Source organism: Vulpes vulpes, chromosome 6 (assembly GCF_048418805.1).
Source record: "Vulpes vulpes isolate BD-2025 chromosome 6, VulVul3, whole genome shotgun sequence".
Classification (NCBI taxonomy): Eukaryota; Metazoa; Chordata; class Mammalia; order Carnivora; family Canidae; genus Vulpes; species Vulpes vulpes.
In genome coordinates this window covers 127,148,927-127,176,461 of record NC_132785.1, presented here as the reverse complement: position 1 = coordinate 127,176,461, position 27,535 = coordinate 127,148,927, and the positions used below count along the sequence as shown (strand labels likewise).

Here is a 27,535-nt window from a genome sequence, read left to right as displayed (position 1 = left end):
AGTGCAGTGTGAAAACTGCTGGGAGTGAGAGTTGCTGCTGAGACGCTCCAGCAGCACAGCTGGGGCTTGGTCCCTGGGACCTGGCAGCCCACCTGTTGTCCCAGAGCCACCTGAGCCAGTCAGGACGCCCAGAGGCAGAACAAAAGGCAGGAGCTTTGCCACCAAGCTCCATTCAGAGGAAAGATCTCTTCAGAGACCAAGGAAGCCTTTGATGTTGGTGAGAAACTGGCTCTTCTCTCTCACTCATCCATCTAGCCACCCTCTGCACTTGAATTCATTCCCCCATCTCACCAGCATGCATCAGCCACCACACCATCTTTCCATCTGCTGATGCCTCATTGAGGCAAGCATCCATCCATCAGACCGGACATCCATCCTTCCACCTCTCCATATTGTACACAGGAATCAGACAAACCTGGATTGGGAATCCTGGGTCTTGCTTCCTAGCTGACCTTGGGCAAGTCATTAGCTTCTCAAAGTCCTCTCATCTGTAAAATAAAGGGAAATCAGTCATAGCTGGGGTGAGGATTTAAAGAGAGAGTGGACATACCAAGGCCTGGCCTGAGCAAATGATCATTAAATGTTCATTCCCTCTGCTTCTGCAATCGGGCTGGGGTATATGCAAGGGAGAAAACCAGTACGTCTCACGTGTCATATTGAGAAATGATTTTCTAGAAATTACCTGCAGTGTTTCAGTGGTGTGCATCCCCCTGCAGCACCAGGGGTTGGGCAGTGGCCAGAGCAGTTTGGGGTAGTGGTCCCTCCTGGACTCACAGCAGAGAGTGCCATCTAGTGGATCGGCACCCAGCGGGGTCCCTGGTAGGCCCCAGGTTGGTTGCTGTCTGCTGTTGGGTGACAGTTCTGAGCCAGCCAGGAGGTCCCAGCCCTCAGACTGCAGACTGCCCTTGTTGAGATGTGCTGCACGTACTGTCTTAATCACTCAGGGGGCCTGGACCACCAGAACCTTTTGTTTTGTGGATGATAGCCAGTTCTGTGTTGCCTACCCTAGCCCAACTCCCCTTTAAATGTTTCCAGAAAAAAAAAAAACTATTCTAGCACCTACTGTTTGTTGAGTGTCTGTCATGTATTAGAAATAGGGCTGGGGGCTTCATATGCACTGTCTCTAATCCTCTAAATGATCCTCGGAGAGACTCAGGAGTTTCCTCATTTTTAGTAAGAAAACCCACATTTACTGAGGGTGGGTTACTCACTTAAGGTGAGGGTATACAGTCAGACCCAGGAATTTGTAGCTGCACTTACCTGCTGACATCCCAGTGCCCCCTTGAAACTGCAGGTAAGAATTTGGACACTGACTTGAACAAGCCAACTGTAAAAGAAATTTATGAGTCAATTGGGGATATTTGAATGCTGAATAGATGCTGGATGACATTAAGGAAACGCTGTTAATTTTTTAACTGTGAAAGTGGCATTGTGGTTATGTTTTTAAAACAGAAAAGAGTCCTTCTTTTTTAGAGAAAGGCACTGAAATATGCTCAGAGGAAACAATATGGTGTCTGGAATTTGCTTCAAAATAGTCTTGGGTGGAAGTGGAAGGAGGACAGTACACAGCTCTGACAGGATATGGGGGGCTGAGAGCTGTCGGCACCTGGGTGGCAGCAACATGAAAACCGTGTAAATTGTGATGGGAATATGTATTACTTTCTCTACCTATTATTTCAAATTTTACATAATTGAAGGTTTTAAAGATCAACAGGTAAAAATGAAGTGCAGGAGGTGAGGGGGTAGGAGAGAGCCCACTGAAAAAAGCAAAGAGGCCTAGCGTCCAAACTAAATGTTGGGGGGGGGGGGTATCAGGGAGCTGATTCATCGGAATGAATGCCTCCAAGTGGAGAGGGTACAAGACAGGGGCAGGGCTGGTGGGAGCAAGCCATTCTAAGTTGAGAGGATTAAGGAAAAAGTGCAAAGGTGCAAGAGGTTAAGGAATTAGGTGCCCACCAGCCACCCCTAAGACCTCCCGCCTTCCTCAGATGCCCCCTTGGTCCCCCTAGGCCCTCCAGCCCCTTCCATGGCCCTCCTGCCTCCCTCGGACACCCCCGTGATCCCCCCAGGCCATCCAGCCCCCTCCATGGCCCTCCTGCCTCCCTCAGACACCCCCTTGGTCCCCTCAGGCCCTCCAGCCCCCTCTATGGACCTCCTGCCTCCTTCAGATGCTCCATGTTTCCCCCAGGCCCTCCAGCCCCCTCCATGGCCCTCCTGCCCCCCTCAGAACCCCCATGCACACACATAGACACACACACACACACACACACACACACACACACCCGGCCCTGGCCCTCCTGGTCCTTCCCCACTCCCTAAGCCATCCTGGCCCTTGGCAAGCTTTTCACTTGCTCTAAAAGGACCAGCCAGCACCTCTCTGCTCCAAGGCAGAGCTGCCCACCTGATGAGTCCCTCCTGAGACCAGCTTGGCTGGTAAGGATTGAGCTGTCTAGCTTTGAAATGTCTTTTTTTTTTCCTCCTTTTTTTTTTTTAATTGCCTTTTGGGAAGGAAAAGAATCAGTGCTTTTGCCTTGAAACTGTGTGCCAAGCTGCTCTCCCGACCTCAGCCCCCCTCCCCCCATCAGCCACATCACCCACCGCAAAGTGACTAACCCTCGACCCCAGGTCCGATCCATTTCCCCAGACCCTGCGGGCTACCGCCGTGCCCTCCACCTGTCCCCGGTGATCCTGGCCCTTCTCCGGCCGCCAGGGTCCCTGTGCGGTGGCTTCCCGGGCACCTCGTCACCCTGGAAAAGCTCCCTCCCCTTCCTTCGTTTCCCATTTTGGAAAGCCAGCCACGGGACGGTTCTGGGACCCTCCGGCGCCGCTTACTGCATTGCAGCAGAGCCCCGAGTGAGGAGGGGCGCAGCCAGCAGCCACCCCAAGCCGGAGCCTGCCCCCCCTGCGGACTCCAGCCCAGGGCAGGGCCCGGCGCCCCCTCTCCCCTCTCCCTGGCCGCAATCAGAAGCGCCGCGACAAAAGTAAAAGCACCAGTTGGTCCCGACTGACTGACGGTCTCCCCCTCCTCACTTTCTGGGCTCAAAAATGTGGCCCAGGCAGCCCCCTTGTGGCACTTGGGGGCGCCACAGACTCTTGGCTGGTGTCTGAAGAATTCAGACTGTCTGATTCCACTGCACCGTGAGTTGGCACAAATCTGAAGTGGCCCAAGTCCTACCCGATGCAGACCTGGCTCGGCCGCCTCTGAGTCGGGGGCACGGCTCTCCCGCCTCCCTCCCCGTCCTCCCGCCCGCCCCAACGGGCACCCTCCTGTTGAATACTGCTCCAAGGCGCAGACAGGTGTCTGCCCCTGCTAACAGTGGTGGGAGCGGGAGGGAAGGCGTGGGGACTGGGGCTTTCCTCGCTGTGATGTTTGGGGAAACTGAGGAGTGGGGAGGCTCACAATGCCTGTGCCTGTCGGAAAGGGGGCCGGAGACCCTCCCTCCGAGAGTGGGTTCCAGCTCAGAGCATCCCTCTGAGGCGAGGGGCTGCCCTCAGGACTGCCCCTGCTCCCCCTTCTCAGCCATCAAGCCCTCATCCCCTCCAAAGCCAGTCCTCCCCACGAAGAAGCCCTGGTGGGGCCCCCCCGGATGTGCTCCATCCTCTTCTCACGCACTGTCCACATAAACAAGCCCCAGCCCCCTCCGTCTCTATCTGCAATCTGCTTGGAGGTGGGCAGGGCCCTCTCCACGTCAGGTTAATAATGCCATTTTCATAAGCCTCTGCCCATAGGTGCTACCACCTAATTTTGAATCTGCCCTTCAAACGGATTGGGCCACAGAGGAGCTGGGATCTCAAGCACCGCTGGGAGGTGCTTATAACTAATCAATCCATCCCCTGCCCACCCACGCCCCCCCAGCACTCGGCTCTGCCTTCCTGAGCAGTCTTCAGCAGCAGGGTGTGGTGGGGAGCTTCAGACGGCCTGGGGTTCCAACCTAGCCTGGCTTCACAGCAGCTGAGTGACGGTGAGTATGTGACTTCACGTTCCCCTGCCTCAGTTTCCTTATCAACCCAACAGGGGATTAAGAGGTTGGTGCTCAGAGGCTTTCCTCCGGGGTGAGTCCTGTGGAGGCAGCCCAGCTCAGGGCTTGGCCCCTAGACAGGGCTCCATAAATCTCACCTGCCATCATCCCCCCCGGATCACTTGATGTGCAGTGACTAACTCCCTGTCTCTCTCCCCCAGCAGACTGAGCTTCCAGGCCAGGAAGCCGACTGCCACTGCTTGGGGTCCAGCCTCTCACTCAGGTCTGGGCCTGACAAGGTAGGTGCACTGCGGTGGTTTGGAGAATGAGTGCATGGGTGGATGCCCGGAGCCCACAGTCTGTGGGATGCCCGGAGCCCACTGGGCTACTCTTTCCCAGACTGCCCCCCTACTGTCTAAGCCAGCCCTTCCAGGCAGCGGCAGAGCAAAGTATTCTTTTGTGCCTTGCCCCGGGCCCCCCCGCGTGCTGCTACATACAATGCAAATTCTTGCTGTATTAAATGCAGATGTGGGCTTGCATGTCGTTTCTACCGCCTGCTGCATCTACTGTGAGCTCACAGGCCAGGGGCTGCCTCTGGCTGACTTGATTTGTGCGATTAAGCCCACAGAGGGGTCTCTGGCAGGCGACGTTCCTGTTAGTATTCGGGGCAGGGTCGCGGAAGGCCGGGCTGTTTTCTTTCTTGCGCGCCACTTGTTACATGTGCGCCTCCCTCCCCGAGTCCCACTGGCTACTCCATAAGCATTCATGAAGTGTCTGGTGTGTGCTGGGCTACTCCTATCTCGTTTCATCTCACGGGGAGGGAGCCCTTCTCATATCTAATTCACAGGGAAAGAGAGAGGCTCTGAAAAGTAAAGGGAATTGTGTGGTCTCACAGCTAGGAAGCGGGGAGTCCAGCCTGGTCTGGGGTGTCTGTCTCGGGAGCCCCCCGGCCCCACCGCGGCTGCCTGCCGCCGCCGCTGCTGCCGCTGCTGCGGGCTGACCAGGGCCGGCCAGCCGCCAGCGGCTCCTGCAGAAAAGGCAGGGGGTTGCATAGAGAGCGTTCTCCCTGGCAACTAGCAGAGGGGCCATAAAAAACGGAGGGCTCAGACGCTTAACAGAAATTCTAGCAGCTGGACCTGGGAGGGGAGACCCGCGCCCTCCCCTGGGCTCTCTGCAGAACAGCAGGGCAAAGGGCTCCGTCCCAGACCCCACGGAGCAGGGGCAGAGGCGCCCCGGGACAGGTGTAGACGGCTGTGATCCGGACGGTGACAGGAACCCCAAATCTGATCCCTCCGTGGGTGGGGGGCTCGTTCCTGAGCACGGAGAGGAGAGGAGTGAAGTGAGCTTGCTGTCTGCGAAGAGCCGAGGGCAGAGGGGGCGAGGGGGCTGCAGCAGAGCCGCGGAGGCAGATGCAGAAAGCAGGGGAGGGCTCGGCAAAGCAGCTCGGTGTGTGCGAGCCCTGAGCGGGCTGCTCGGGGAGAGAGGGAGCTCCCTGTTACGGGAGGCATCCGAGCAGAGAGAGGCAGGCCGGTACTTGGCCGGGAGGCTGCAGCACGGCTCCCTGCCCGGGCTGGCAGCCCGCACGTCTAGGCCTTTGAGAAGCTCCTACAGAGCTAAGTCCCGAGCGGGGCTGGCTGCGGAGGAGGCAGGCTGGGGTCAGAGCAAGGATGCGCAGACTTTCCCATGTACCTTGCCCTGAGCTGCATGGCAAAGGCACGGAGATGGCTGGTGGAGCGCTTCTGTCACAATGAGGCAGTGAGGGAGAGGAGCAGAGAATGGGGGTGAGTGCTCGGGGCCAGCGGGGGGGAAGTGGGGGGCTGTCCTGCAGCCAATTCCCCATCTCAAGGGCCGGGCCACCTGGAGTGGCCAAGTGCCCGCCCCAGCTCCCAGGCCCAGAAAGGCTGGCCTGGGTCCTCTCTGGGGCAACAGGCTGGTGCAGCGGGTGGTGGGGGGAGAGCCTTCCTGCGGGGGGGTGGGGGGGGAAGAGGGGGGGTCTGATGAGTTGAGAGGCCGCCCGGTCATGGGAAAAGCAAGGCCCTTTTCTGGAGGCTGGGCCGCAGCCACGGATTCAGCCGGCTGCTGGACCGTGACTTGGATGCTCTGGGGACTCGTGAAAGCCCCTCGCCCCAGCGACGGGGCCCAGGGGCCTGCATGTTGATGAATGAGGCCCACGCTGCATCGGGCGCTGGCTCTCCAGGCCCATTCATGGGGGCTCAGTTCCCAGGAACTCTGGGTGGACGGGGCCTTTATCAGGGGACCCCCGCTAGACGAGGCTCTGTTCTGCAGTTTCTAAAGGAGTTTTTTTGCCTTTGTTCCCAGTGTAGGCACTCAGCGAGCGCACGCAGGCGCGCGCACATGTGTGTGCGTGTGTGTGCGCGTGTGTGCGTATGTGTGTGTTGTGCGTGTGTGATTACAGGCTGGCTCTGAGGGGCCAGCCCGGGGGTCCTTGTCTGTGAAACGGCCAGGCTGTCCTAGCTCACCCTTGAGGCAGTGACGCACTTTCAAGGGGCAGCAAGAACGAGGGAGGGCTGAGGCACCTGGGGGCCTGGGGACAGAGCCCCGTGTCGGGGCAAGCCTGACTGTCCCGCTCCTGACAGCCCAACCTGCCAGGGCACTGTCGGGGTCCCGACAGCTGCTCTGACCCGCCGTGGGGGGGCAGCATCGTGTTGCAGGTGGAGAGTGCCTGGCTGGCTCCCCACAGACAGACAGACAGACAGACAGACTGCCCTTACCGCCCTGCTTAGGAGCTGTGAGCCCGTGGGGAAACTGCTTTCCAGAGCCTGGGGCTTCTGTTGTTATTTTGTCACTGCTCCTGTTTGAGTCTATTAAAGGACCGCTTTGAAACTGCCGGATTTGCAAATGTTTGGTAAGGTGGGATTTGCATATGCGTTCCTGCCTCTGCCGCATTCTGGGGGGGGCCGATGCGGGTGCGGAGCAGAAGCCACGCACTTAAGAAATGTTGCAAATACAGGTTTCTGGTCAGGGGCTCGTGTTGCAGGCAACAGCTCAGAACGTCACGGGTGTGCGTGTGAAAAGTCACCTGCGCCCCAATCCCTAACCCCCAATCCCTAACCGGCCCGAGGCCCCGGGCAGCACAGCCCCTGCCGCGCTGGCTGGCTGGGGAGGGGGCTCCTCCTCCCCCCTGCACTTCCTTCTGCTCCAGACGCAAACAGAGTCGGGCTCCCTGGCCCCTGCCCCTGCGTGAGGAAGTCGGGAGTGGGCTGGGGCTCCAGGGAAGGGGCGCAGGCGGCTCCGCACGCGGCCGCAGAGAACAGCCCCGGGGCGAGCCGCCCAGAGTAAATAAACCCAACATTTCGGAGAGAGGAGCCTTTGTGCCCCGGGGCCGAGGAAGTTCACTTTTGTGTAAAAGGCACCATACAAGCCCTCCTCGCACTCGGTAAGGCCGCCCCACACAAAAACCTCCTTCAGCCTGGGCCCGGCCCAGGGAGCGTTTTCTGTGAAATTCAGGAGAAGTCAGGTTTAGCCAGAAGTTTTTCCAGGAATGATTAACCCCTGGAGACTGTACCACTGTTCCTTCCGAGCCCTCCTTGCCAAAGTCCATAAAATACACGCCTAAAAAATCTGCCTGAAGAGCAGTCTGACATTTTATATATATTTATAAAAAATAAAATAAAATAAACTCTTGCCAAACTTTACAGGAGAACCCAATTAAACCCGGCGGGGGCAGCCCCTTCCCCGGCCAGGGTGCTGTCCCTTGGGGGGTGTCTTCCCTGGGGCGAGGGGAGTGGGGCCTTTATTCCTGCTCACACTCTTCCAGACTTTTCTTTTTGCTTTTTTTTCCCCCCATCTGTGGGTCTCCCCGCCCTGAAGAGGAGCTGCCTGCGTCTCTGGGAGGGAAGGTTAAGCGTTTCCAACAGGGGGGGCGGGAGGGGAAAGGCTCCTGTTTTCCGCTGGCTACTGTGCTGGGTGATTTATCTGTGTTATTGTCTCCCTCTGCCTATCACTTCTCCGTGTGTGCACATGCCTTCCTGATCAGGAAACTGAGGCACGGGGATTCTCGGGGCCTGTCCAAAGACACACACACCATGTATGTTCTGTAGGTGGGCTTGTGCTCTCAAAATGGTCAGCCTCTCTGGGGTGCCTCCCACCCACCACCCTGGGGTGGGGGGGCGGGGGAAGAACCAAAGCCTCCATCAAGTCAGGTGACTTCTGTCCCTCCCACAAGCAAGGGAGACCCTCTGCCCTCTGCGTGATGTGGACCTGGCACCAACGTCCCTCTGCCTCAAGCCTGTGCTCTCTAGAACATGACCCTGTCCCAAAGGTAGCAGCCACTCTCAGCCTGTCCTGTCCCCAAAGCCCTTGTCATCACCACAGCTGGTGTCCCTGCTGTCACATGCTAAGACTTACCTCCTTCTTATGTTCTGGGAACAGGCCCATTTCCCTCTGGCAAGCAGAAGGCCATAAAAGACGCAATCAACCATTTCCCAGCCCTAATCATGCCCCTCAAGCCCGTGATCACCAACACACTGGACCCTCAGCCACCCCCTACTCCTGGACCACAACCCAGGGTTCTGGGGTCCTGCCGGTAGGGAAGCTGGTGTGGTGCCCCCGAGGGCAAGACAGAGCCCTTGGGGGCCAGTGGGGGGAGGCAGCCTGGGCCCCCCAGGCGTGTGTTTGTGGTCTGACGCTTTCTGAGCACTCACCCAGTAGCAGGGCAGATGGCTCAGTCCTCAGGAGAAGAAGGAGGCCTCTCCAGTTAGGGGAAGGCAGATCCAGGCGACCCAGGAGCCCAGGGCACTGGAAAGGGACAAAGGAAAGGGGGTGATTATTAACATGTGGCCGCTTTCTTAAATTCTAGAAAAATGGCAAAACATTTTTGTTTTGAACTAGGAAAATGTGTCAATGAGGCATCACATTCATGGGGACTGTGCTTCGCTGGACTTTTGAACAAGGTGTCAGGGGGAGTTCACCGTGGGGTACGTTTCAAAGCCTGGTTTTAAAGGCTCAGGAGAAGCTGCTTGGGAAGGCCCAGCCAAAGCCCCCAGGTGTAAAAAGGCAGGGCACACAGACAGGAACAGGCGGCTCTTCCGGGGCCCAGTGTGCCCAGTGGGGGCAAGGGGCAGGGGCGATGACGCTGGGAAGCTTCCAGCCAGACCCCAAAGGGTCTTAGGTGCCCGGCTAAGGCTCTTGGACCACATCCCAGAAGCTCCAGGAAGTCAGAGGGAGGATTTAAGCAAGACAGTGGCAAGGTCAAAATGGCATTTTAGAAAGATCAATGAAAATAAACTTTGCAAAACCATTTAACCCAGCTACCCCACCTCCAAGAAGCTGCGATAAAGAAATAACTAGGGACGTGTTTACAGATTTACCTATAAAAATGCTCATTGTGGGGCCATTAGCACTAACAAAACACAGGGACGACTTAGATATTTTTTAGCGGGTATCAGTTGAGCAAAATCGCATTAATTAAAACCTCAGTTCCTGTCCTGCTCATTTATTTGTGCAAGGGCCACTTTTATTTCATGGATTCCTTTTCATTTATTTTCTTAAATGATATAACAAGCACCCATGAACCTGTGGCCCCCACCCAGACGACCAGGAGTTTGACCAGAGATTGTATCTGGACACATTCTCCGCCCCCCCAGCACGCTCACAGCTGGGATTTTCAACAATAGAAGAGGGTCTAATCAACAATGGTGCATACATACCCCGGAATATTAAACAGCTCTTAAAAAGAATGAAACAGCCGAGACCTATTGTCTTTAATGGACCTCAGTATTTTGCGCAGAACTGGATTAATCATGATCCTTTGTTCATAGACACTTTGTCATCACTGGTCCAGGCATGTCCCTCTTTAATTTTGCTAATTGATGCATCCATATATTCATTTGTGATAATGTCATAAACACTTGCGAGCCCGCTCCTGAGAAATTACTTACACCTGCCCTGCGCTCCGTCCCCACAGGGTAAGGACCTGGGGCTCTTGCGACAGACAGACAGCCGTGAAGGGGTTAAAGCAGCCCCAGGGCGTACAGATTACAGGGTACTAAGGTGTATTCCAAGGCACGGTGTCGATCTTTATTATCTCCAAGCGGATTCCTGAGGGAAGAAAAATAAGCAGAAGGAAATGTACACTGTGATACAGCTTACGTAGAAAATAAACAAAATCATATATTTTAGAGGTCTATTTATATACATACATAAAAGCACAGAAAAATATCTGGAACCGTGCGCCTGAAACTGGTAACAGCAGTGAAAATGCTGGGGGTGGGGGGAGCTGGGCACGAGGGAGGGGTTGCACACGGCTTTAGCTTTTATCTGCAATGTTTGATTGTTAGTAACGAGTGTATTAATTATCAGTGCATTCCTTGCATAATTAAAATAAACATTTTGTGTGGGGGTTTTTTTTTCATTTGTTTGTTTGTTGGGGGTTGGGGGTGGGGTGGGGGTTGTTATCCTGTTTTTACAACAAAAGGAAGAGCATTTTAGCTGATGGCCCGGGACCAGGCACATATCCCCAAAACTGGTTGTGCAGACACGCAGGATTTATTTTATCCCAAAGATCATTCCTCTTTTAATTTTATATGTTCTAAAGCTGGAGCCCCGGGCCTCCCGGTGGCGTGTCAGTGACATGAGGCCAGCAGGTGTGTGCCTGCCGGCTGTGATTTCACCCCCCCCCCCCCCCGCCCCACCAGGCCCCAAATCCCTCCAGAGCCGCCTGGCGGGGGTGTCTGCAATGCACCCATCGGGGCGGACTTTCCTTTTCGGTCTTTAAGAGGTCCCAAAAGCGAATGCCCTGGCCCGTGTTCTCCGGGATTAGCTAAGTGGAATGAGAACGCAGGGAGAATGTCACATGAGCCAGGCCTGGCGGAGGGGACACGCGGGCCTCTGGGGAGCAGCGGCCCCTCAGCTCACATGCGTCAACAGCCGCGCAGCTTGCTGGCGAGGAGCCGAGGAGCCTCGCTGTGTCCCCTGACATCCCCTGACAGCTAGATTTCCGCGGAACCCGTGGCTGCCATCATCCCCCCACTTCCCATCCAGAGGGAGTGCAGCTCAAGGGCACAGGTTTGCCTGACCTGAGGGTCCCAGACAAAGGGGTGGGCTCTGCAGGTACTTGCTTGCTCCTCCCTCGAGTCCAGGGTGGCACGCTGCACCCCTGCCTCCCTCTCGGCCAAGACCCCTCAACTCCCCCTTGCTTGCTGAGCTTCAGACTCCACTCCCCAGGCCCCCTCACAGTTGTCTAGCTGCCAGAATGAATCCCCTTGCAGGCGGGAGGCTAAGTGCGCAGCAGAGACCAGCTCAGTCTCATCTACAGGTGGAGAGCTGAGGCCCCGAGACCCCCCAGAACACAAACCTAAGCCAATTTGCGGCCCCAATCACTACGAGCCTCATCCGCTATCACCCTGGCCTCCATCTGCACAGATCAACTAACCCATCGGTCGGTTACAGTCCCTCCCCTCACTCGCACAGACAGGGACCTTCTAGAACTTTCCTCCCCTCTGCCAGGCAGGGATTTATTTTCGACCATGACTTTGTGCGGAAGAAATGTGAGCACAGGTTAACCAGCGCTCTGCCAGCGTGACCAGCTCTTAATCGCCTTTCCCGTACACGAGGCTCTGCTATTTATTACATAGCATTTTATTTTGGCCTGAGTTCGGTCCTGGAGAATACTTTGAGGTATTTGTCATAGTTTTTTAGATATGAAATATGGTAGGATAAAGAAAAATAAAATGCAGTACCCAGGCTGACATCACCTGCATCCACCTCCGGGCCAGGATAATTCAACATGAAGACGTTCACTCCTCCGGAGGGCCACATAAATCCAGACAATGCCAGTACAAGTTACACAGTTGACTCAAGAAAAGGATCTCTGGATCCCAGCATTGACCCCGACTGTCCCGGCTCCCCTTGTCTTCCCTCTGGGTTCTATAAAAATGAGAAGGGCTTTCTAAGAGGGAGGGGACAGATCCACGTAAAATAAGAATGATTTGTATCTGCGCCGAATACCTACTGTGTGCCAGGCATTTTCTATTTTATTCCATTTAGGGAATCAAGGCAACACTTAAAGATGACGGTCCCCATCCTATAGAAGGGGAGGGGGACTCGCCATCGCTTGACCAAGGTCACCCAGGGGAGTCTGTGCTCTCTGCTTCCCTGGGGCCCCCTTAAGCCCCCATCAGAGAGGTCTCACTTGTTGCACCCCTTTGTATCATGGTCAGAAATTCTAACACCTCCCCTGATTACATATAACAGAGGAACAGCATTATTCTGGATTTTTAATTATATTACCGTATTAATGTGGTATGAGGCCTCTACCTCCCCAGAACCTGTGGTTAAAGACAGGGCGTGGGCAGACCTGTCTTTACAGGTGCTGTAACCCGGGTGGCTCAGCGGTTTAGCGTCACCTTCGGCCCACGGCCTGATCCTGGGGACCGGGGATCGAGTCCCACGTCCGGCTCCCTGCGTGGAGTCTGCTTCTCCCTCTGCCTGTGTCTCTGCCTCTCTGTCTCTGTGTGTGTGTGTGTGTGTGTGTGTGTGTGTGTGTGTGTGTGTGTCATGAATAAATAAATAAAATTTAAAAAAAAGAGACAGGGCGTACATACCTGGTCTACTGTGAGGTCAGCCTAGGAGGACCCCATCCATCCCCCTCCAGGCAGGGGTGCCGTCTTGGTTTCGGGGGACAGGGCCAGGGCTGGGCTACACTTTGGTCTCTGGAACCCACCGACTCACTGCCCATCCAGGGGGCAGTGAGCCTCAGCTGCAGAATAAAGAGCTCAGGTTAGTTCCATCCTGAGGGGGCTGCACACTTACAAATTGTCCAATTTTACAACTCAGAAAAAATAAATTCATAGGGCAGACCTTCTGATTCGATCCTGGGCCAGGCATCTGCTCCCTTCCTGGGGGAAAGCGCAGTCTCACCTCCAGCCACCTGGGAGGGGAGAAAAGACAACCTGCTCACAAGAGTTCCACCCACCTCTCAAGCCTCACCTGCTGCCCCAGCCCTACTGTGTGCTGACAGAGGGTGGGATGAAGGAGTAGCACATACATACTGATATCAGGAGCATGACAAAACACCACAGGGGTCCCCCGTCCTGGTGGGGACACTGGGTGAGGGAAGGACCACCAGCGTGGGAAGATGCTACTTATAATCGCCTGTGAGGTTGAAGTTCAGGGAACTAAGAGATTTACTTGGGGTGACACAAGAGGCCCAGACCCCAGACTCTTGCTGAGGGCAAAATGAGGTCTGGCAAGAACGGGGGAGGGGGGTCTTGCCAAGAGTTGGGGATCCAGGGAGAGAGCTGAACAATGGTGCCATTGCAGACCTCAGTGGGTTGTGCGCTGTCCCTGAGGCCAGCAGGAGGCGCAGCCTGCGCCAGACCCAGTGGGAGAATGAGATCAGGCCTTCTAAGGATTTGAGGTCCGCCCCTGAGCCTCAGATTCCTCTTCTGAAGAATGGGAATAATAACAGGACCAGCTTCCCAGGTTGCCATAGGGATTGAAAGAATTAAAACAGTGTCTGGCACATAGTAAGTACTCGAGATGGGTGATGGAGGCACCCCACGGGGGCGCGTGCGGTGTGCCGTGGGGAACGGGGGAATGTGCACGCACGGCCCAGAGCCTGGACTTTCATAATTACAGAAATAAACGTATCCAATCGCTTTGTAGAGAGAAGCGAGATTCCAGTTGACAACGGGACAGGAGCAGAGCCACTGATCGCTTGCATCAAAGGTAAGACTTGGGGTGGAGGCTCATGCTGACCTCCCCTAGGGGAGGGAGCTCGCCGGGGGAGGGGGGCGTCCGGGCCATCGATACATGGAGCAGGCGGGCTGGCTGGCACTCAGGAACAAAGGTTAAAGGGTTAGTTTGCAGGAAAAAACCATGACATGGGGGACTCAGTACCTCGTACAAATACTTGAGCGGCTATAATTAGCAGGGCCAGGGCCAGCTGTCCTGTCCCTCTGCCGACAACCAAATTAGCCAAAATGAGTTGGCAATGACCACATGAGCTTTTCAGGGAGATGGAGGCAGACGCTGAGGCCCCGTTCCTAGGTTCCGGCCTCCCATCGGGTCACGAGCCTGAGCGTGTGGATGCCACAGAAGGAAAGCGGCCTCTCGGCCGAGGGTCCCTCGGGGTCCCCAAATGGCCACTGCCTGCCCCCCGCCAGGACCGAGGGCATCCGTTCCTGCCCTCTCCAGCCCCTGGTGGAAGCAGGAAAACCTGGCTTTCCCCACGGCCTCTTCCTTCCTGACCTAGGTCCTCCTGGCGCCGCGAAATGGGGAACTCGGTCGGGAGCCAAGTCAGTGTCTGGGGTCAAGCTGCTAGGGTCGTGCCTGACACAGAGCAGACGCTGGGGAAACATCAGTTTCAATAAATAAATTCTAATTACCCCCGTCTGGACGGCACTGGCCTCCATGCGCGCAGGCCGCCCCTCGCCAGCCTCAGTCGCCAGCAGCCTGCGGCCTGGGGGAGGGGGGCCCTCGGTGGTCTTGGTCCTCAAGCCGTGGCTCCTGCTAATAATTAGAGCTCCTGGGTAAGTCACTTCAGCCCCCCCACCCCAGCTCCGCTGCACTCCCTTGCAAGGTGGAACGCCGTCACCTCACGGGGCGAGTGGGGAGATTAAAGTTGACCCAGGCGTGAAAATGCTGAGTGCTGACCGTCCCGCTACAGCAGGTGTTTCAAAACTAAAAATCCCAAAAGTCTTCGTGATAATCACAGGCCCTTCCTGTTCAGACCGTGTTGCAGCCTACGAAGGCCCATGACCCCTGGGAAGGAGGTCTACCTCTGACTCTGGCCCTACTTCCACCCACACCAAGGCCAAGGTCCCCCCCGCCAGCTCACCCCTAGGCCTATGGCTCCTGGCCCGTCCTCAGAGCCAGCAGAACACGGGGCATAGAGGGACCCCACCACAGACACACAGATTCCACTGAGACCTGTCCAGTCCCAAGGTCAAACAGGACCAACCCCAGAAGGAACAGGCCAGCCTGTGCTCCCAACCAGGACTTCTAGGTGGGGGCCTCTTTTTAAAGGAAATGGCATGAGGACCCTCCCAAGTAGTAAGTAGTGTAAGGAACCCCCCCCCCAAGCTTCTGGAATTGAGGCAGGGTGGGGACCCTGAGCTCCACTTGCTCAGTCAACCCCCTCCTTTTACCGCTGCTGCCCAGGTCACTCCTCAGGCATCTCCCAGAATCCCAGAGCTACAGGAACAAAGTGAAAAGACCCCCTGCCCAAGCCCGCCTTGCAGTTCTGGGGAAACTGAGGGCCCAGGAGGGGAAGGTCACGCTGAAAGTCAGTGTGGGTCCCAGGTTGGCAGCTGGTGCGCCTCCTTCCTCTGCCCACTTGCCATGAAAGGCAAGAGCAGCCCAGGGAGCAGCTGATTGGCCTGGCCCTTTTGGACAGCCCAAAGAAGAAGGACATTCTCATGTGTGACCCCTCTCCCAATCCCTCCCAGGGTTATTCTGGGCAGAGTGATCCAGCTGCCCCCTGGAGCTGCCAGTCAAGCAGTAGGGCGGGGGGATGGCCACAGGAATATTGCTAGGTCAGGGGCACTGCCCCTCACCCTGATGGCTTGAGGAGGCAAGGGGCCGAGGCATCTTTTCTAGAAGGCACCCCACCCAACCAGTTTGGGTTTGGTGGAAAAGCCCTGGGACCAGCCCCAACCCTGCTGTAACTTCATGTCTGTCCTGAATCACGGCCACCTCTCCTTCTATAGACTATCCCTACAGGGATGTCGGAGGCCCAGGGGGGCCTGATACCCAAGGCCCCAAGCCCCAGCCCCCAGGTGAAGAGTGGGAAGCCGCTGAGGCTGGCCACTCTGGGTCAAGACGTGAAGAGTCTCCCAGCTATAAGGCCCAAGTGGTCTTAACCCACAAGGCAGGGGGTGAGCAGGCAAAGCAGGAGTCCACAGGACCCAGGACCTACCCAAGGTACTCATGGGGTGCTCAGGGATCCATCTTGAAAATCCCTAGTGACAAGCTGTGTGGGGAGTGACCATACCCCTGGTCTACACCAGGAAACCAAGGAGCCGCAGCCCTTAGCCTAATAAGGGTACATCTGGACCTTGACACTAGTTTAATAAAATAACTAAGACCGACCTACAGGCCCACCAGCGTCCCCACGTGCCCACTCCCACAGGGATGCTCAGCGGGTCTGGGGCAATAAGGGAGTCAATGAGGGATGTTCATCTCAAGGTCACTTAGCCCTCAAGACGTGGTGGCTGTGTCCCTCGAACCCAAGTGGCTCTGAGGCAGGCCGAGGCACACAGGGTCTCCCCCCGACCTCAGCCCTGATGTCTATCCTAGCAGCTGAGAAGGCCAGGGCTGCAGGTGTGGCCGCCGGGCGTCTGAGAGGCTGGGAAAGGCGAGGCCGTGACAGAGAACCCCGTGGTCCCTCGTTCCCCTCTGTCCTCCCGCCTCCTCTTTCTTGGCTCTCTACCTTCCTCGTCAGCAACTCAGGCTGCAGGCCCCCCTCCCCTGTCCTCACCTCTCCCCTGCTCCCCGCCCCTGGCTAACTCTGCTCCTAAATACCCCTCATCTCCTCTTCCAAGCTCTATTTTTAAAATCAGATTTCCTTTACTGTACAAGTGAGCCGACAAGGCGAGGTATTCGCTGAGGGATTGGCCCCCCCCGCCCCCCCCCTCCCATCCAACCCTTCATAGACTCACGTTGGCAGCCCTGACCCAATGGGCCACTTGCTCAACGGCAAGCAAGGAGCTGACCTGGCCGAGAAGGCTCTGGGCACTGAAGGTGGTGAGGCTGGGGTGTCTGTCTATGAGTGTCGGCGGGGGGCAGAGGGTCCGACTCAAAGACCTCAAGGGCACTTCTGACCTGAACCAGGTGCACTAAATCCTGATTTTGATTTTGATTTTTTTTGGTAAGGTGAGAATTCCCCAATCAAGAGATATTTCTTAAAGAAATTGCCTTGAGGCCTGAGACCTGAGCATTTATTAAGCTACATCTGTAGGACGGAGCAGTATTACCTCTGGAGAGCCCAGAGAAGGGGCTGGGCAGCCTCCAGGCTGCACCAGCTGCAGCAGGTGGGCATGTGGAGGGTGGGCGTCAGAAGGAAGCCCGTAGCCACTGTATAAAGCCAGACATGGGAGGCCAGAGGCACCTTCACTTTATGAAACACGGCCCCAATAATGCCCAATGTCTTCCCAAAGGGTCAGGCAGCGGAACCCAGCAGAGCCTCAAAGGAGACGCTCACCATCAGTAAAGGGAGATCCCTCGGTCTTGGCCCCCAGGACCCTACACTCACCTCCAGCAGGACATTTAGCATGAGGGCGTGGTCCTCATCTCCTTGCTGGTGACGTTCTGCAAGGCATGGCTGCTTCCGTTTCTTCCCATCGGGGTCCTCAAACCAGCGCCTGGCCCAGAAAAAAGAATCAGGACACGTTGCTGTAATGAATTAATGAAATGGAGGCAGAGGAACCAGCTTAACAACATAAAAAGATCCAGAACTATAAAATTAAAATGAGTTCGGGGACAGGAAGTAAGAAACCCAGTCTTTGAGGAGCAAAGTGCGAGAGGAACAAGAAACTGCATCGAGAAATTAGGGAGGATGAAAAATGTTGGGTTTGTGCAAAGGAATTTGGGCTTTATTCCCTAAGTAGTGAAAAAGCAATGTAAAGATTTTTTAATATAACAAATACCTGGTCCAATTTTCATTTCATGCTCAGGCATTTGGATTTTATGCTTTGGACGTGAAATCCGAAAGGTTTTACACTGAGAACACCATGATTGAAGACGCCGAGATGTCGAGATATGTTGTTAGTGATGAAAATACAGGAAAAGATTTTAAGCGGGGTTCTAGGAATAGATTTGGGGTTTGGGGGATAGCTTTATTTTGAGGAATGACTGGAACAAGTTTTTGTATCATGCTAAGGAGTTTGGATTCTTGCCAAAGGGTCTTAAGAAATGTGATGGTGAGATTTTTGCTTGTGGAAGATAAATCTGCAGAAAAACATGAAAAAATGTATTTTAAGGCTAACAGCTTTGGACTTTATTATACAGGGAACATTGAAAAACTATAAAGAGAAAACCGGTAAGAGCCACAAATTTAAGTCTCCTGCAAAAACCTTTGCACTTTATATCTCAGGGGTGCCAACGTCTGAGTTTCAGAGATTTGATGGATGTTGACACCAAAGTTGAAAAACTTCAGTCCTAAGAGTTATGTGATCAACGCTGGGAACGCGCAAAGAAATTTGAAATTTATTTTGAGGCTCTGACATGATTGGAGTTCTGTACATGCCTAGAAATTTGATTTTAGCCAATGAAAAGTTCTAAGAGAGTGACATGGTAAGATTTTTTTTTTTTTTTTGGAGTGGATAATACGCGGTGAAATTACAAAATAAAATTCACATTTTGAGCTAAGAATTTGGACTTTGATTCCATAACTTCACAATGAAGAGGCATTGTTAAGATTTTAAGGCGGAATTACAAGATAAAATTTTATATGCTGTGCTAGGAAGTGTGAACTTTATTTTAAGGGATGACAAGATCGAATTTTTATATCATGCTAATAAGTTTGGATTTAAGCCAATAAAGGGTTTACAAGAATGACGGGATGAGATTTGGTTTTTTTGTTTTTTTTTTATAGACCAGTCTGAAGATAAATTACATGGTACAACGTTGCATTTTATGTTAAGTAGTCGGGACGTTCTGTTACAGGCAACGAAGAAATCTTGGAAAGTTTTAAATTGGGAGTTACATGATCAAACTTATGCATTTTGGCAGAGCTACAAGAGTGGGTTTTTATGGTAAAGATAATATGATCAGATCTTTATAACATGCCAAGGAGATGTGATTTTATGTGAGAGTCAAAGGCATTCAAGCATTTCATTTTGGGGAGGGATATGATCTCATTTTTGAACCCTCATGCAGAGGTGTTTGGATTTTAGCCAGTAAAGGGTTTTAAGGAGTGACTGATGAGTTAGTTTGGTCTCCAGGGGAATTAGCTGCTAAAATATATTTTATGCTAAGGTGTCTGGATTTGATGAACCTGATAATGAACGCGCATCGACAGCTCAGAGGAGGTGCCCCCTGGCACAAGTGCACCGTCTGTACTTTATGCTGAAGGACTCGATCATTTTATAGCAAGTGATACGGAGGCGGGGCAGGTCTTAGGCAAAGGTTATGTGACTGAATTTCCATAGCTTGCTAAGAAGTCTGGACCCTATTTTGAGGAATGACAGGAATACATTTTTGTGCTGTGCTAAGGATTTTGGATTTCAGCCATTCAGAGATTTTAAGAGAGTGACATGGTAAAATTTCTGTGTTCGGTAAGAGTAGTCTGCGGAGAAATTATATGGTAATACGTGTATTTTTGACTAAGCAGTTTAGATCTTATCTCATAGGTGATTAAGAGATATTAAAAAGTGTTAAGCAGAAGTTACAAGACCAAATTCATGTACCTTGCAAGGAAGTGTGACCTTTGGTTTTGAGGAATGACACGGTCAAATTTTTATATAATGCTGAGAGGTTTGGAATTAAGCCAATCAACGGTTTAAGAAGCGGCCTGGTAAGAGTTGGAGGTTTATATCCATCCATTTGCTGATAAATTACACAGTAAAATTTTTGTTTTATGCCAAGTGATTGGAACTTTATGTTTTAAGCAATGAAAAGAAACTTTTGTACATTTTAAATACAGCAGTTATGGGACAACTTTCACGCGTCCTGCTAAAACTTTGAACTTTGATGCTAAGGAATATTCAGGTCAGGATTTTGTAATATGCCAAGGATATTGGATTTTAGACTGAAGACAGGTGAACAATTTCATCAGTTACATCATCATCAAATTCATAAATACACTAAGACATATGGACTTAGAATAAAAGGGGTATAATCTAGTTTTCAAATCATCTGGCGAAGGAATTTAAATTTTAACCAATAAAGGGTTCTCAGGGTTTTAAGAGCCATATAAAGTGTTCTCAGGGTTTTAAGAGCCATACTGAGATTTCGCATTTTAAATTTTAGCCAATTTAGACTTAAAAAAAAAAAAAGACTTCTAGAAGTTTTAAAAGCTATATAGATTTTATACTTAAAACTTTACATTTCAGCTGATTTAAATTTTTCAGTTTTAAAATTTAAATTTCAGTCAATATAAGTTTTTAAGTTTTAAATTTTATCAATAAAGTGCTTTAAGTTTTAAGAGATAGATATACAGTTTTCGTGTTTAAATTTTTAAACTTTAGCCAATTTAAATGTTTCGATTTTATTTATTTTATTTATTTTATTTAAATTCAATTTGCCAACATTTAAGATGATTCCATTTTAAGGTATTAAATGTTAGCCAATTTAAATGTTTCCATTTTAAAATATTAAATTTTAGCCAATTTAAATTTTTCAATTTTAAAATTTAAATTTCTGTCAATTAGAATTTTTGAATTTTAAATTGTAGCCAACGAAGAGTTTTATGGGTTTTAAGAGAGATACAGATTTCATATTTAAAAATCTAAATTTTAGCCAATTTAAAATTTTCAATTTTTCAATTTTAAATTTTAGCCAATAATGGGTTTCAACAGTTTTAAGACAGGCACAGATTTTATATTTGAAATTTGAAATTTCAGCCAACTTAAATTTTTCCATTTTAAAATGCAAATTTCAGCCAATTCAAATTTTTAAGTTTTAAGTTTTAGCCAATTATGGGTTTTAAGAGACATACGGAGATTTTTATTTCTAATAGTGGAGTCTGTGGATGAGTTAGTCAAATTTTATATTTCAATTAGAGTTTTATATTAGATCTTGGAATTGTGGAATAGTTGCATACGCCTTATAGGACTTTGGTGAGGACAAATGAGTTAACTGAGGCGCCATGTATGTGGTGAGGATGGGGATGGTGATGATTTTACGTGACCGGTGCATCATGCTAGAAACATGTAATCTCTACCTGGAGGAATGGCATGAGCAGAATTTTCTATTATTCTAAGGCTTTTACATTTTAGCCAGAGAATGATTTTGGGGAGTTTCTTGTGTCAGCAATTGTTATGCTAAAAGGTTTGGATTTAATATTGTGAACAGTAAATAAACAACAAAACCTTTTCATCAGAGGCTCTGCAGGGTGGAATTAACTGTCAGGCTAACCAGAATGTACTTAATTTTGAGAAACAGCAGATTGGAATCGTCTATCTTGTTGGAAAGTTTGGATTTTAGCCAATGAGGGAATGCCTTTTTTTTTTTTTTTTTAAATAGATGGGCCTGGTGGCTAAGAGGAGTACTCAGAAGTAACAAAAGCTGTTAAATGTAGAAAGAGGGGTGACCACAGAGCCACTCTTTTGGATAACCAGAACTCAATTTGCTCTCCCAGCAGGGAAGACATGTGCAAAATAACCCCAACCCAGACATCTCTTTAAATTCAGCCTCAGCCCACTCAAACCACCCATGACTATGAAAACTCCATTCCAAGACAATCAGAGGTCAAAGATACCTCGCACCCTCCCCCTCCTCCCTCCCCCCTCCCTCCCCACCCCTTAGTCCCTACCCCAGCTCTCCTAGAGACACCCCTAGGTCAGGGAGAAACCAGCCAGAAACAGAGAGGGAGTGTCTGCTAGAGGAAAAAAACCAGTCCCACCTGGCAAGACTGGAGGGGCAGGTAAAATATGATTGCTCACGTGTGTGGAATTGATGCCCGAACCCCCACAAGGAGGGGGATCTTGGAAAAGTGGCAGTTTTAGGAGAGGATCCACAGATCTCCCCGAGGGCTCAGAGCTGGGGAGATTGGAAACTGATGCAAGAGTAGGAGAAGTCAGCAAAGCTGAGCAAAGCTGAGAACCAAGTCACAGGGTGCAAGTTTCTGCCACATAGTAGGTGCTTTATAAACGTTTATGGAAAAAAATAAAAGCCGGACCTCCAGATCTGCCCTCCCTCCACACTGGCCCAATTTCTCCTGTGAATCTAGGGTAGGAAGTGAGAACTATTTTAGGCTGCTGATCCAACTGATGGGACTGTGGCCAACTGCCCATTTTCTCCTCTTCCCCCGACCTTGTTAAACAGTAGGCATCTGCTGGAGATTCCCACTTCACAACGGGGGAGGGCGGGGGGAGCAGACGGCGAGCCAAGCTTGCTCCAGGGCACCCTGCCTGCCAGGGACAGCTCTGAATGGCACTGACATATGACCTCTGTGACTTTAGGGTGACCAGAGAAAGGAAGGAGGGTTGACCAGGCACGTGTGCCAGCGGGGGTGACGCGGCCAAAGCATCCTGCCAGGGGCCTGCCTGCCACAGCGGCCGCTCTGGGCCTATTGCTCCACAGAATTTATGGGCTGTGAATTTCTCACGGCCATGGGGGAAGCAGGCAAGCCAGACAGGCCGAGCAAGCCTGGGAGAATCGGGAGAAGGTCAGGGGCAGAATGATATTCTAGGTTGGGCACGAGGAAGCTCTCCCCGGTTTCTCTCTGTTCTGAGGAGTTGGGCATCTGATTTGTCCCCGAGAACCCAACCTTGACCTCGCGAATCCCTAAACAGCTGCCTTTCCTCCTCACCCGTCCCCCCCACCCCCAGGTTCTGATCTCTGCCGTCCCAGTCGCTGACCGGACGCGTCACAACCTTACCAGTCTTCAGAGAACAACTCCTTTCCATCCGACGAAATGATAGAACCCTCTGAAGACTCATTTGAGACGATGATGGAGCGTAAGAATCCATCATCAAAACAAATGGAGTCCTCCGAGGGCTCATCCAACACCACCGTGGAGACATCAGGCAGCGGCGCGCAGGAGGCGGCGGGGCCAGCCAGTGGCCCAGCCCAGGGAATGAAAGAGCTGCCCATTGATCTCCGCCAAGACATGGAGGAGCCATCCAGTGGCCCACATAGGGAAATTAAGGATCCACCCAATGACCTACTCCAAGACCTGGAGGAGTCACGCAATGGTTCACATCAGGGAGTGGGGGATCCATCCGGTGAGGCACCTGGCACAACGGAAGAAGCATCAGTCAACCCAAGGGGAGCCCGAAACAAACACGGCAGCGACACTGACCTGGCCAACGGGAGGGAGGAGGAGGAGCAGCTGGAAGAGGAGCCCGAGACTTCGGAGTTCATGGCCACGGTGAGATCCATCATCTCTCTGTACTTCCGCATGCAAGACCTCAGAGAGCAACAAAGAGTAGCAGAGGAGATCTTGATGGAAGCCATCAATGCAGGCCGACTGCCCGTCCCGGTAAACTTCTCCGGCGACCGCAGGGAGTACCACGAGTTCATCGTGCTCTGCCAACTGATCCTACAAAGCTACCCGAGCATGTTCTACAACGACCGCCTGCGAGTGGGGTACATCATGTGCCACCTCTCGGGCATGGCCTTAGAATGGGCCAGGGCTCTGATGGATGAGAACAGCTCCCTGATGAGCGACTTCCCCGCCTTCCTGGAGGCCATGTCCGATATGTTCGAGTACCGCCAGGCGCTGCGTGTGGCGGAAGATGCCATGTTCAACCTCAGGCAGGGGAGTCGCACCGCCATCGAGTACATCAATGAGTTCCAGGGCCTGGTACCCACCTTGGGCTGGTCGGACGAAGTCCTGCAGGCCCACCTGTGCCAGGGGCTCAACGAGGAAATCAGGCACTATCTGTTCCGCGTCCCGCAGCCGGATTCGCTCGACAGTCTCATCGTGCTCGTCCTGCAGATAGAAGAAAAGCTGGCAGAGCGGAGGGCGATGCTCAGGCTGCCCCCAGAGGCCCGCCCACGGAACCTGACCTGGATCGACTCACCTGCCCCGGAGAGGTGGATGGTTAGCAGCTGGCTGCCCTGCGACGCCCGGCCCGCCATCGACCGCAACCACCTCTTCCTGCTGCTCCTGGTCAGGGTGAACCCCTACCACAGCGTCGCGGTTCAGGCCCTGGTCGACTCAGGGGCGGGCGGCAACTTCATGGATGAGAGGTTTGCCCAAGAGCACTATGTCGAGCTCTACGAGAAGCCCTACCCGCAGATGGTCCAAGGCGTGGACGGCTCACTGATCGGCAACGAACCTGTCTGGCTCTACACCGAGCCCCTGGTGTGCATCCATCAGAACCACCAGGAGTCCATCGAATTCGACATCGTTCCGTCCCCCAACTTCTCCGTGATATTAGGCATCAAGTGGCTCCGGATCCACACCCCCGAAGTCGACTGGGTCAGAGGCCGCTGCACCTTTCACTCTCCCTACTGCCTGCAGAAGTGCTTCCGCCCGCCCCCACCATGCATCGCACTGGAAAGACATGCCATCAGCCTGCTGCCCGGACTGCCGCCCCTGTACTCCGACCTGGCCGACGTGTTTAACCCGAAGGAAGCAGATGATGAGACTTCCGACCAGCCAAGCTCAGACGGATCCGATGATCTTTCTGAATCAGAGCCCTCTGAGCTTCAGCAGGCTGGAGACAGTGATCACAGCGAGACCTTTTACGAATGTCCCTCCATCGCGCCGTGGGAACCTGTGGGTGCCGGGATGCAAGAAAGTGCCAGGCCGCGGGATGACAACTGGAACGCGGAGAGCATGCTGACCGACAAACAAGACTACATACAGATCATTCCAGAACTATTCGACCAGTTACACGGAGCTACATGGTTCACGAAGCTGGAGCTGCGGGGGACCATTGTGGAGGAAAGCATGAACATACACCAAGCGGAGGACGTATGGAAAACAGCGTTTGGTTTCGAGCTCCCAAAGATGAAGAGCTACAAGCCCTTTCCACTATCCTCAGACCCGGTCATCCCTCAGAACGTGCTCCACTTTATCCTAAAGGACATGCTCGGCTACTTCGTGCTCTCTTACGGGCAGGACGTCGTGGTCTACTCAATGAGCCAGGAAGAACACTTCCAACACGTCCGCCAGGTCCTGGTCCGCTTCCGGCACCACCACGTCTACTGCTCACTGGACAGAAGCCAGTTCCACCGACACACGGTCGAATTCATGGGATTCGTCCTCACCCCCAAAGGGGTGAAACTGAACAAGACCATCGTGACCACCGTGACGGGGTACCCCACCCCTGGCTCTAAGAAGTCCCTGAAACACCTGCTCCGCTTCATCCTGCCCTACCAGCACTTCGTGGAGCGCTTCAGCATCATCATAGAGCCCCTGGTGAGGCTGCTGCTCAACGCCCCGACGTTCTCCTGGGGAGACGAGGAGCAAGAGGCCTTCGAGTGCCTGAAGCGGGCTTTCCGCAAGGCGCCCCTCCTGCACCACCCCAAGCCGCAGAACCCCTTCTACTTGGAAACGGGCGTCACCAAGACAGCTCTGCACGCCTCCCTGATCCAAATAGACGAACAGACCGGCAAGAGAGTCTCCTGCGCTTTCTACTCCCGAATTATCTCGCCTATCGAAGTCGCCTACTCTCAACTGGAAATGAAGATTCTTCCAATAAGGGCTTCCTTCATGGTGTGGTGCCGCTACCTGGAGAACACCGAGGAGCCCATCATGATCCTTCTCAACACAGAGGATCTAGCCTCTCTGAATAATGACAGGCTCACCGTACTTCTCCCCGGGCATTGGGTCTTCTTCTTCTCCCACTTCAACTTTGACGTCATGGAGCGGCCTGCGCAAGAGGGCGGCCGGCCTCTGCCACCCGTGAGAAACCTCACCCGAAGGGCTTTCCAGCACAACACTGCCACCCGGTCCAGGTCCCTGTTCACCACGGGAGGGTATTTCGGGGATCGGTCCCTAGACTCGGAGGAAGACGATGAGACTGAAGACGCATCGAACCAGGACGAGCCCAACGGGCGGAACCTCCAGCAGGAGTTCCTGGCTCTGATACCAATCGATCAAATATTCCACAGCTTCCTCGCCCACTTCAGCGTGGCCCAGATCAGGGCCGTCATCCTGCACTTCTTCCGGGGCCTCCTCTTCTGGAAGGACACCCTGGCCGTGGCAGCACTCCTGGTGCTGCTGAAGCTGAAGCGGCGCCTCTCCATGCTGCCCACGCCCGCCTGGGCGGCCGTGCGGCCCCCGCAGAGGCGCTGGCTGCGCCTCGGCCAGGCCGCGACCCTCGTCCCCGGCAGCGGCATGGCCACCGCCATCGCTCAGCTCCTCACCCAGGTGCCCCCCACCGTGGGCACGAGCGCCGTCCCGGCCCAAGAGCTGGCCGGGCTGCTCCTGGGCCCCGGCCACCGGCAGCAACGCGCCCTGCTCCCCCTGACCCGCCGGGGCCTGCAGCTCACACCCGGCTTCTGGCTGCTGCTGTGTGACTTCTTCGGGGTCCGAGTTGGCGCGTGGGAGGGAGCCCGCCCCCTCCCGGGGGGCACCCGCTATCTGGAGCTGCACGTCGTGGGTGATGAAGATGTCGTCTTGCGAGAAGCCCTGCAAGACGACCTGCAACGTTACCGTCAGTGTGGCCTGCATGACGGCCTGCAAGACACCTCGCAGGACGAGCAGGAGAACGACGTGCAGGAGGCCCTCAGCGCCGACACCCCCATGGTCCTGCAGCCCCTCCGACACCTCCCCATGCCCTCCGAAGTCCTCGCCTTCCTGAGCCGACACCCACCCCGGGCCCGCAGCGCCTACGGGCAGCCTGACCCCGTCGCCCAGGAGCTGGCAGCCAGGGCCCTGCTCCGCTTTCTGACCACGGTCTACGCACAGGCACCACCGGCCACCGTCTGGGCGGGCCAGCCCCGGGGGGAGGCCAGGCTGGAAGAGCTGCCTGACGGCGAGGACAACGCGAGCCTCAAGTGAAGCGCCCCCTGGCCGGCCAGGGCCAAGCCCTCCGTTCCTCTGCCCCCCTCTCCTCGGCCTCTCCCTGCGGCCTCTCCCTGCAGCCTCCCCATGCCTCAGCCTGCTTCACTCAGAACCAGCGCCCCCCAACTTCCTGCCACTCCTGACCCAAGGGGAACCCACTTGTGAAGGGCAAAAATTTCTTCAACTCATCAACCAGCAGCGTCACCTGTGCTACAGTGAACTATCCAACCATCAGAGACCCAGAGCCAGCTCAGGGCCACACACACAGTCCGTCCTAACCGCCTAGGTCCCAGGCTTTGCAGCTGGGAGTGAGATCAATGAGGGAGCGAGCAGTGGTGAGCAGGAGATGACCCCATGACCCAAGGCCAGGTGAAGCATCAGGCACAGCAGACGCAGCCAAGCAAGCAGATGCCGGGGACCCACCCCCAACCCCCCCCCCACCCCCCGGGAGTGACGAGTGGCCACCATGTGCCATCCTGGGACACTGACCTCGGGTGCTCCACTGACTTCTTCTACCTCCACCACCGGTGCTCCTGCTCCCCCTGGGCTCCCGTCCCCCGCCCCAGCCCCCCACCCCGCTCACACCTCGTGGAGCGTTGGGGCACCTCCCTCACCCACCCGCTGCAAAGCCAGCCCACCCCCACCGTCTGGTTCAGCACCCCACACCCTGACTCTGTCTGGCCCTGAGCTCGGTTCTCACCTGGAAGGTGCCTCTCCATGGAACGTCCGACGTACCAGTACTTACCGGATTGGCATTCTCGAGAGTCCCCGTGACTCCCAGGACACTTGTCTGGGCTCCCCCTCCCCGCCCAGCCCTGACCACACAGGGGCCCAGAGGTTCCGCCACAGACTGAGGACGGCCCGGACACCCAGCCAACTGTGCTGAGCCAGTTCCTACCAGACTACCACTCTCTGCCACGGGGAGGAGACGCCCCCCGACTTTCCCCTCACATGTCCCACCCCCTAAATAAAGTAAAATAAAAGATTA

General features: G+C 54.0%; 1 protein-coding gene and 1 non-coding gene across 4 annotated transcripts; one reads left to right on the top strand and one right to left on the bottom strand.

Annotated features, from left to right (window-relative positions):
• RTL1 (retrotransposon Gag like 1) lies at positions 1 to 27,535 on the top strand. Of its 3 annotated transcripts, none has more exons than XM_072762343.1 (5): positions 1 to 217; positions 3,730 to 3,962; positions 4,181 to 4,258; positions 13,587 to 13,649; positions 22,415 to 27,535. In XM_072762343.1, exon 5 carries the CDS (start codon positions 22,501 to 22,503, stop codon positions 26,542 to 26,544), a length of 4,044 nt encoding a protein of 1,347 aa, XP_072618444.1. In that variant the 5' UTR covers positions 1 to 217; positions 3,730 to 3,962; positions 4,181 to 4,258; positions 13,587 to 13,649; positions 22,415 to 22,500; the 3' UTR covers positions 26,545 to 27,535. The 3 variants fall into 3 exon arrangements, with proteins under 3 accessions (XP_072618444.1, XP_072618443.1, XP_025868391.1); XM_026012606.2 differs by having other exon boundaries at positions 56 to 217; positions 4,184 to 4,258; XM_072762342.1 differs by lacking the exon at positions 3,730 to 3,962.
• LOC112930365 (small nucleolar RNA SNORD112) lies at positions 9,685 to 9,761 on the bottom strand. The gene has a single exon (XR_003237128.1). It is a non-coding gene; the product is annotated as a small nucleolar RNA SNORD112 (small nucleolar RNA).